Source organism: Camellia sinensis, chromosome 10 (genome assembly GCF_055761805.1).
Source record: "Camellia sinensis isolate YWXY chromosome 10, ASM5576180v1, whole genome shotgun sequence".
NCBI classification, from domain to species: domain Eukaryota; kingdom Viridiplantae; phylum Streptophyta; class Magnoliopsida; order Ericales; family Theaceae; genus Camellia; species Camellia sinensis.
In genome coordinates, this window is record NC_138970.1 from 4,039,963 (window position 1) to 4,051,288 (window position 11,326).

An 11,326-nucleotide genomic window follows, 5' to 3' on the forward strand; every position below is an offset into this window, starting at 1 on the left:
AAAGACTACGATGTAGAGATCCATCACCATCTAGGCAAAGCTAATGTGGTGGCAAACGCATTGAGTTGAAAGACGACCAAAAGTTGGTATGCACTCTCATTTACCGCATGATCAATGGACTGTTCGCCAACATAACTATAGAACTTACATTGATTAAAGAAATTAAAGCGTGCCAATGGGAAGATAAACTTTTGAAGAAAAAGTATGAGGAGCAAAGGAGTACGCCTGATCTTGATTTTACTATAAGCAATGGGATACTAAAATTTCGGAATCGAATTTGCATACCCGACATTCCAGAACTCAAGAAGAAGATATCGGTGGAAGCTCATAGCTTAAGATTTGCGGTCCACCCTGGCAACACAATGATGTACTAGGATCTGAAGGAACACTACTGGAGGACAAAAATGAAAAGAGATATAGCAAGCCATGTCTCCAAATGTCTACATTGTCAGCGTGTTAAAATAGAACATCAGAGACCTGTAGGACTATTGCAACCACTCCCTATTCCTAAATGGAAATGGGAACACATCACTATGGACTTCATAGTCGGGCTACCACAGTCATTTTCGAAGAATGATGCAATATGAGATCATGCAAGTCACAAGTGAGAAAATTCAACTCATCCAACAACGAATTCGCACTGATCAGAGCCGCCAAAAAAGCTATGCAGATACACGAAGACGGGATTTGAAATTTTAAATAGGAGATCATGTATTTCTTAAGATCTCACCAACAAGTTATCCGATTTGGAAAGCAAGGAAAATTAAACCCACGCTATATTAGGCTATTCGAGATACTGGAAATGATTGGTCCTGTAGCATATCGCCTTGTACTACCTCCTAAACTGTCCAACGTTCACAATGTGTTTCACGTTTCGATGCTCCGATGATACCTCTGAGATCCATAGCATGTTGTCGACTATGAGAACTTGGAAGTCCAAGAGGACCTCTCTTATGAAGAGCAACTAGTGCAGATTCTCGATCATTGTGATCAAGTTCTTCAAAACAAAACCATACCATTGGTAAAAGTCTTATGGCGAAATCATCATATCGAAGAAGCTACGCGGGAAACAGAAAGTCAAATGCGAGCCAAATACCCACACCTTTTTGAAAATTAAGGTACGTCAAGTTTGGGGACAAACTTCTATTTAGGAGGGTAGAAATGTGACGCGTAAGGATCCTCTAGAGTAAATCCCTACAGTGATCTCCTAAAGTATTTAATCCAACGGTTGAAAATAAAACTCACCAAAACGACGTCGTTTTGGTGAGTAGTTTGAATTTATTTATTTATTTATTTTTAATCAGTTCAAAATTCCCTCTATATGGCTCAACTATACCAGACACGGGAAGAAGAAAACAAAGAACGAGAGAGCGAAGAAGAGATAGAGAGGCCGATACTTCTTGTATCCCGTCGCCCCGCTGTCGCCGCCGTCCTGTCATCGCCACTATCTTGCCACCGCCGATCCCCTACTCCAGCCGATTGAAGAAAAATATAGGTATTTAAAACATGTTAGAACAATCCCTATGATTATATATATATATATATATACATTATACAGTGAGAATTTGATTATTACATAGAGAATTTGATTATAAAACAATCCTTGTGATAATATATATATACATTATATATTATATATATACACAGTAGTTTAGAACAACCTGTGGTATGTACATGGAGAATTTGATTATTACACAAGTTCTGAACAGTTTTTTTTGTTTAGAACAAGTATTCAATGTGATTATATATATATTATATAGATTTATAGATAGTTTAGGTGTTTCCTAGATGAAATGAAAAATAATCTTTTTTTTTTTTTTGTATGGGTCTATTAAGTTGTTAAATTCAAAATTTCAGTCTACATATGTTTAGAACAGGTTTTTTTTTATTATTGCACTTGGCATGCCTTGATTATCTTATTTTTTATTATTATTACATATGTTTAGAACAGGTTTTTTTTATTATTGCACTTGGCATTTGGTTCTTGTTAATTTCTATTTTTTTTGTTTGTCTTGATTATCTAATTTCTATTATTCCTTGATTATCTTATTCAGTTTGTATTATTTTGCAAATATAATATACAATTTTATGCTAATATTAAGTACTTATTTATTTTTTAAGTGACTTGGCACATTGATATGGAACTTAACAATGTTGAGAATGAGGAGGGTGATTGTGATTGGAAGCCTAGAGTTCGCATGACATTTGATACAGAACAAGAAGCATATGATTTCTATAATGCTTATGGAGGAAGGTTGTGCTTTAGTATTAGAAGGGGTTATGTAAACAAGAGCAAAGAGGGGCAAATCACTTCAAGGCAATTTGTTTGTAATAAGGAGGGATTTAGGGTTGTCGACAAACGAGATCCATTAACAAAAAATCCTAGACAGGAAGTGAGGACTGGTTGTCAAGCCCGACTTGTCATTAAGTGGGATAGGAATATTGAAAAAAATTTTGTTGGTGATTTTGTTGAACAACATAATCTTATCTTTGTACCAGCAGAATGTGCGCATATGTTACCATCCCAAAGGAAGATATCTGCATCACAGGAAACCGAAATAGATTTAGCCGAAAAATCTGGAATCTATCTTAATGCTGCATTTGAGCTCATGGGTAGTGAAGTTGGTGGAAAGGAGTTGCCTGGGTTCACAAAACTGGACCAAAAAAATTATTTGAGAACGAAGAGGCAAAACAGTTTAGTATATGGGGAGGCAAGTAGCATTTTGCAATATTTTCGTGACAAATCATTGGAAAATCCATCTTTTTTTTACTTGGTCCAATTAGATAATGAGGAACACTTTACAAACATATTTTGGGCCGATGCTCAGATGATCATGGATTATGGGCAATTTGGTGATGTTGTGACTTTTGACACTACTTACAAGTTAAATAGTGCACTTAAACCATTTGCGTCTTTTGTTGGATTTAACCATCATAGGGAAACTGTGATATTTGGTGCAACTTTGATATATGGTGAGACCGCCGATTCTTTTATATGGCTTTTTAGAAGATTCTTGGAGGCAATGTCAAGTAAGGCTCCAAAAATAATTTTTATGGATCAGGATGCTGCAATGGCTAAGGCCATACCTATTGTCATGCCTAACACAAACCACTGCCTTTGCACTTGGAATTTGATGCAAAATGCATTAAGGCATGCAAATTCTATCTTCAAGGATAAGGCGGTGAAGGATAAGGGGATGAAGAGTGTTTTATCCACGTTTATGTACAACATTGAGGATGAGGAAGAGTTTACGTTAAAATGGGAGGAAATGCTTGACAAGTATAAAGTAAGAGATAATCATTGGTTGAAGTTAACATTTGGGGTCAAGGAAAAATGGGGTTGGCCATATGTTAGAAATGTATGGGGTGAGGGCATGAGTAGCACCCAACTTAGTGAATCCTTTAATGCTTTCTTGAAGGATTTCATTCAGTCTGATCATAACTTAATGCAATTTTTCATGCATTTTGATCGAGTTCTTTGTGAGAAGAGGTACAAAGAGTTACAAGCCGAATATGCTCTATGCCAAAAGTTGCCAAGGGTGAATATTAAAGTGAAGATTATGGAGCAAGCTGCAGATGTTTACACAAATAAAATTTATGAAGAATTTTAGGATGAGTACGTCAAGTCCCGTGAAGTAAACATAGAAGAAACTGAAAATGATAGTGAGAGTACTGTTTATACGGTTCTTGATAGTGATGGTATAAAGGTGAGGAAGGTGAGGATGGAGTGTGATGGTTCAACCACTTGCAATTGTAGGAAGTTTGAAATGAAGGGCATTTTGTGTAGTCATTGTTTGAAGATCCTTAGAGACACCCTCAAATTCAAAGAGATTCCTTCACAATATATTCTGAAGAGATGGACTAAAAAAGCAAGAGCTGAAAATGTGAAAGATAGGTATGGGCATGATATTAAGGTTGATGTAAGATTGCATCAAACTTCATGCTATAGATCATTGATGGCAATATTCAGAGCAGTAGCGTGTAGAGTTTCTGAAAGTAAGGAAACATATAATTTGACGGTAGAGAAAACGGATGAATTAACTACAAACATTGAAAGCATGTTAAGCGCAAAATTCAATATGCCTTTTTCAGATACTATTTAACAAGAAAGCCCCCCCGACACATGCGCCGAAAGCTTTGAAGTGGATGGTGTAGCGGATAAAAAAGTAGTTCAAGCAAAAGGACTCAAGAGAAGAGAGTGCACTAGCAAGGGACGAAGGCGGACAAAATGTGGTTTGGAGCTTGCGTTGGCAAAGAAAAATAAAACAAGTTCACATAATACTTCTCAAACTTCCATGTCTGTTACTCTCAAACTCCTCCCTTATTTTCGGCAGGTGCTCCTGAACCACCTCCCTTGTTTTCGCCAAGTATTCCTCAATCGGCTCCTTTATTTTCAAGTGTTCCTCAACTTCCTCCATTCTCACCGAGTGTTCCTCAAGTTAGAGCTTCATCGTCTCAATTTATGTATCCCGCCTATAATGTAAGTTAGTTTAATAAGAAGTTTTATTATTTATTTGTAGGTGACTATTATCATTTTAAATTGATATGTGTTTGTTATTGTTGCAGCCAAGTTTTCTTCCTCACAATATGCCTTTTTCAATGTCATCGATGTATTCTGTCCATGGAACCTATCAAGCATTGCTTAACAATGCAAGCGGTTATGGCTCGCAAGCCTCAAATAGTCCCGCATGTAGTGAAATAATTGATTTTTCACCTTTCTTCTTTTATTTTGTCATTCATTCATTTAAAGTTCCATTTTATTTTTATGGTTCCTTTGATGTAATATTATTTTCTTTTTTTTTTAGATACTGCATGGTCGTGGGCGTGGGCGTGGGCATGGGCATGTGGATCACATGTCAATATCTTAACGTTGATTTTTTTTTTTTTTGTTGGATACGTAATATTGAAAACCTTTCATGAAATGTTATCGATTTTTTTTTGAATTTTTTGTTCAGATGTTGCTGAAACTATTGCTCAAAATTTGCTGAAACTTTGCTTGAAATGTTGCTGAAATTTGGGTTCAAATGTTGCCAAAATAATGCTGAAATGTTGCTAAACATTTGATGAAATGTTACTGAATTTTTGTTCAAATGTTGCTGAAACTGTTGCTCAAAATTTGCTGAAACTTTGCTTGAAATGTTGCTGAAATAATGATGAAAATTTGATGAAATGTTGCTGAAAATTTGATGAATTTTTTTTTTCAAATGTTGCTGAAACTGTTGCTCAAAATTTGTTGAAACTTTGCTTGAAATGTTGTTGAAATTTGGGTTCAAATGTTGTTGGAAATTTTGTTGACATGTTGCTCTGAAATGTTGCTCAAATGGTGCTAGAATTTTGTTGACATGTTGCTCAAATAGTGTGTTGAAATTTGGTTAACCTACACCTGCGGAAATTGTGTTGATTGACAACAAAGCAACCATTCTTTGTTGACAAACAAAGCAAAGGCATGACCTGTTGACAAACAAAGCAAAGGCTTGATACAAAGTAAGGCTTGACCTGTTCACAAACATTGCAACCATTCTTTCAAAGCAATGCATCGAGTAACCCAAACAAAAGAAGTCCAAATCCAAGTCTTGTGCATTACAACAATCAACATTACAACATTGTGCATTACACAATCAACATTGTGCATTTCAACCAACATTATAACAATCAACATTAATACTTAATATTTAGTCCACAATCAACATTACACTTAATATTTACACAATCAACATTATAACAACGTCACATAACCTTATACTTCAAGTCAACAATACACTTAACATTATAACAACATTACAACAATCAACATTACACTTAACATTACAACAACATTACATAATCAACATTACCACATTGTGCATTTCAAGTCCACAATTTTACACTTTATATTTAGTTGACAAAAGAAGTCCAAATCTAAACTTAATTCACACTTAATATTTAAACAAGAAAAGAAAAAGTCCAAATCCTATTAATACTATTACAATAGCGTAGTGCAACTTTTCCCGAAGTTGTCTAATCTCTACAACCATTTGTTTATTTTCCTTCCTAAACTCTATAACCATCTCTTTTAGCTCATCATTAGATACAATTAGTTCATTGAGCAAAGGCTTGATATTACAATTTTTGTCGCTTTCCTCCCTTATCATCTTCAACTATTCACGTTGCTTTTGTAAAGGCATCCACCACTCAAAGAAGCTGCATCCATTGGTGTTGTTGAAAAGGCAAGCAAAGTATATCATCCTTGGATTTTCCTTTGACTCAGAAATCCTAAATGCTGCTCTTACCCCGCAATGACATTTTCGATTTCTAAACTGAATTTCACTAGTATCACTCATAGATGCATTGGATGTTGACATTTTTTAACTTGAAATAACAACATATTATAAAGGTGAGATCAAATTAGCCTTCTTCACCCATGTTAATATCTAGACAAGAACAATGGAACAACAAAAAAACAACAATGGAACACCAATATCTACATTTAGTTCATCCCAAATCTTATACTTCCTTTTTTAAAAAAACTAACTCATAATTTACGAGAAAATTACCCCAATATTTCCTAGAAATAAGGTGTAACAATTCCAATACATTTTATTTTTTCTCTCATTTTTCCCCTCTTATTTTTTCATTTCAGTCCATTTGTTTCTGTTTTGTTGTAGAGGTTGTTCGCATAACTTGGTTTCTGATCGTAAGAAGATTTGATCTCTCTATTTTAGCTTTAGTGAAATCTCTTATTTAAATGGTAATCCAATCAATCTACATTTTTCAATAGGATCTCATTTCTTCTATTATGCTATTAATTTAGATGTTTTGATTTTTGTAAAGTTCTTGATCTGTTCAAAGTTACAAAATTATTGCTCTAATTGATTTCAATCATCAACAAACATATGGCATTATTCTGTTAATTATTTGTTACTGTAAAAAGGGAAAAAAAAAAGATTTTATACATAGTATATCTAGGATAGCTTGGAGTGAAATCACTAAATTCTGGTTTTCATTTTTCTTGTTCACGTTTCAATTGCTATTGAGACTTTCACTTTTAAAACCCAATGGCAGTGTGCTCTGCACCTCCATCTTTTATAGTAGGGTCATAACATAACCCATTGCATATGTAGAGTATTTAATTTTCACAAAGCATCTACAATTCAGCAGACCACACTATCATGCCTGTATGATTGTAGAACACAACACATTTAAAATTCATAAATTTCTTTGATGATTCCAATCATCTACAGTTCGGCTCCTCTAAGCATAGATTTGAAACAAATCATGTAAAAAGTCCCAAATCAAAACCCTTAAAACATATTTTTTGATTTTTCCCCTAATTTTTGGAATCAAAGCCCTAATATTTGAAGTTTGGAGGATGAACGAACCTGCGATTTTTTCCTTCAATCTGTTGGAGTATGGTGACCCAGCGGTGTGGCAGCGACAACGGTGACGGTGGCGCATCGGGGGTGGGAAACTCTCAGCCCTTCTCTCTCTCTCTCTCTCTAATGCTTCATATTTGCATTTGTAGGAACCTTTGATGTTTTGAACTAACTGATTTTTTTTTTGTCAAACTACTCACCAAAACGACGTCGTTTTGGTGAGTTTTATTTTCAGCCATTGGATTAAATACTTTAGGAGATCACTGCAGGGATTTACTCTAGAGGATCCTTATGCAAATGTAACACCCTAAATATTTAATTAATACCACAACCAATTATGATAATAATAATACTACTAATAATAGTGGGTGTGATAGTAAAATAAATAAATAATTTTCTATTGGTATGCGATAAAGTGTAATTTAATTAGAGATTAGTTGGTTTATATAATTATGTTAAAGAACTGGGCCAAAGTATAATTACCATAAATATTCATTAGATAAGCATCAATCTATGAGATTTATGATCAAATCTAGGGGATTTAAGCTGTGGCCACGTGTTAGCTTGAGGGCGCATTTGCCTCCCTATAAATAGGGAAGAGTTGTGCAAGAGAAGTGTGAAACATAAGAGGAAGAAAAAAGAAAAAAGCATGCAAGATACTGGAGGTAGGAAACTTAGAGTAAGAAGGGTTGTAATAGTGGAGAGTAAAGGCTAAGAGTCAATATTAAAGTGAGTTATATTATACCTTGAGCAACCATAATATATTTTACGTATGATTTGATTTACCATAATTTATTTTATACAAGTTATGTTTTATAAATTATACTAATATTTCAATTACGTGGGTTATTTTCTGAACTCTACTTGTTTAAAATGAAACCCATGGATATGTTTGTTTAAGTTTTAGAAAGTATTTGACAATGACCTTATAAACAATTATGTTTTGTAAGTACCACTACATGAGTTCTATGCCTTGGGGGATTTAAATAACCATTGGCCTCTGTTTGGCCACTTTGTGGTCCTCTGTTTATCATGGATCCATTGACCTCTGTTCTAATTGTCACTTCAGTGACTTCTGTTATGTTCTGTTCTGTTCTGTACCATGGTTATGGTTATTCATTAACATGATTTTTGTATTTCAGTTTCTGCCACTTTGAATAAATTGTTATTTCAAATTAAGTTATGCAAATTTTTTAGCTTAACTAACTATCCATGGTTATTTTGTGTTCCCTATACTCTTGGCATAATATTTTTCACTCTGCTGTGTGCTTATAACTGTTACCCTTTCAGGTGACGAGATGTAAGGGAGACCCATAACCTCACATAGTGGAACCCGCACGAGAATTTGATGTTGAACAATTATTTTGTTTTTTTTTTCTTTTTTTTTTTAATTTTTTGTTTTCTTTTGTTATTATTCAGGGCCGATCACTGAATAATAAAATAATAAAAGCCCTATAGATGTATTTTCTCTTATTAAAATAATAAAATGAAATAAATTTTTCGTTTAATTATTTTTATTTCCATTTGCCTTCGCTTGTGCCATTTAATTTGCCACAATTGGAATAAATTAGTAAGTTGCGATTCCAACCCTAAGCCCCTGGGGTTGGATCGTGACAGACACAAACATGATGTGAATATTCACAATGCAATAAATAAATGTGAAGATTCACATTAATTCTGAAATGTTTGTTCATGGGTTGTACACCTAATTAAAGTATAATGTGAATATTAACATCTATAGTCAACCACAGTATGATGTGAATATTCACAATGCAATAAATAGACATGAAGATTCACGTTAATTCTAATAGGATCATATACCTGATTAATGTATAATATGAATATTAACATCTGTAGTCAACCACAGTAAACATAGGACATAATTTGAGCATTCACATTTATTGAACATAAATTAAGATGTGAACATTCACACAAACTTTAACAAAAGAAAACAGATGTGAATTTTCACAGTTTATATTGTTTAGCACACACAACATATCAATACCAAATATACCATCAAAACACATAGGTGTGTGAGAAGTTTATCATTGATTTATATATATGTTGTCAAGTGTTTTCAACTATAAGTTATCAAAGTTTAAAAAAAAAAAAAAAAAACTAGTATTGTATTTTGGTATAGCTAGTGTATGGTGGACAACCCCAACCATCGAACAACAGAGTTTGCCTCAAGTAGTCAAGCTGAAGCGCTTCTCATCAGTTTTACTAAGCCTATAATGTTTGATCGATAATTGACATGCCGCATGTCGATGTGGGTGTTGCTCCCTAGAGGTATGCTCTCTTATTTGACATGATACTCCTTCCTCTTTGGGCAAATTTTAGATGCAACATCTGTTTACATGGGCATGCACAATTAATGAGTGTTTATATGAACCTTAAATTTGATTTCAATAGAATTGGTGGGGTAGGCATGCACATTGACATCAACACATCATTCGTCAGTGTGGATGTTCACATTCAACGATATTCATATAATCAAAAGCAAAAAAGTGCTATTTAGGTGACAAACATAGTAATGTGAACAGATGTGAATGTTCACATTACTGCTAGGGTACAAATAGTAGTGGTCAAATTGAATGTTAATTTTTACACATCCATATAATATTAGGTATGTCTATGTGTATAGAAGGAAATGCTAAAGTTCATTTCAACATTTGGTTACAACAATTCACAGTAAGACAATGATTATATGTACACATTTATAAACAAATAGCACCAATGTGAATATTCATAGTGGCTATAAACAACCAAACAACATGGCAACATCACATATTCATTAATCACAAACCACATATTTTGAGTATACACAATTGTGATGTGAATATTAAGTGGACAAATATAAACAATATTAATGTTCACAATGTCAAGTTTCACATCAAAATTGAACTACAAGTAGAAGAAACGTTTTTATTTGGAGATTTGCTTGACACAATGTTCACAATCATGTAACAAATTTATTCAAGACATAGTCCCCATGTGAATGTTGATGTCATGCGAACAACAACAAGAATATCTGAAACAACGACAACTTTCTATTTTTTAGGAAAATCAACAAATTTGGGAGTTTACATCATTTCAACAATACCACCAACAACAAAAAAAGGAAAAATAACAAAAAAATCATGAATAACAAGGACCAAAATAACAATGACAACATATGAGAAAGTTTGCATCAGGACAAAAAAAAAATGTAATTTGATTACACAAAAAAAGGAAAAAAAAATGTGCTTACATTTGATCCCCATGTCGAGTTAATACACTCTAATATATGAGAATGTTCACAGCGTTGTTTCTTCTTCGTTGGAGTATGGTTCTAGTAGCCAACAACGCTTCGATGATGGTAGAACGGTGGAAGAATGAAAAGATGCAAAAGGCGGGTCGATTTTGCGATGGCAGTGGTGAATTGATGTGAACTTCCAATCGCTGGTGATGGTGAGAGGATGGTATGATGGCAGATGAAGCACAATGTGTGTGTAAAGATCAATGTGTGTAGATACAACCATGAACAACATTCAAGAATATGCGAATGTTAACCCAAATAGATCAAATACAGTTTCAAACATGAAATAACAAAAGTGATATGTTTTCTCTAAACACAGTGGTGAATGTTCACAAAGTGTCTAATCAATTTACATATTTTATGAATGTTCACAACATAATTATATATGAGAACAACATCTGATAGAAGCAAGTTGGACCATGATTCTTTGTTTTCATGTGAATGTTCACTACAGTTAACAACAATAATATTAAGGGCAATAATAGTAACAATATGAAATTCCACAGATTGTATGAATAGTAAGAGGGAAATTTATATGAAAATTGGGCCGAGCTGGGTAATGGGCCGTTATGAGCCACAGTACGAACGGCTGAGTAAAAAGGCCGTAAAGTTACTCTGGTCCAAAGGAAGCTTAAAAGTTACTCTGGTCCAAGAGAGGCCTGAAGTTATTCCGGTC

At 34.0% G+C, this 11,326-nt stretch overlaps 1 protein-coding gene across 1 annotated transcript; it reads left to right on the top strand.

Annotated features, from left to right (window-relative positions):
- The first annotated feature begins 2,138 nt into the window (after positions 1–2,138).
- LOC114260506 (protein FAR1-RELATED SEQUENCE 5-like) lies at positions 2,139–4,868 on the top strand. Its single transcript, XM_082893307.1, has 5 exons — positions 2,139–3,539; positions 3,612–3,996; positions 4,335–4,480; positions 4,567–4,617; positions 4,806–4,868. The coding sequence occupies exons 1-5, from the start codon at positions 2,139–2,141 to the stop codon at positions 4,866–4,868; spliced, it is 2,046 nt and encodes a 681-aa protein (XP_082749433.1).
- Positions 4,869–11,326: the final 6,458 nt, after the last annotated feature.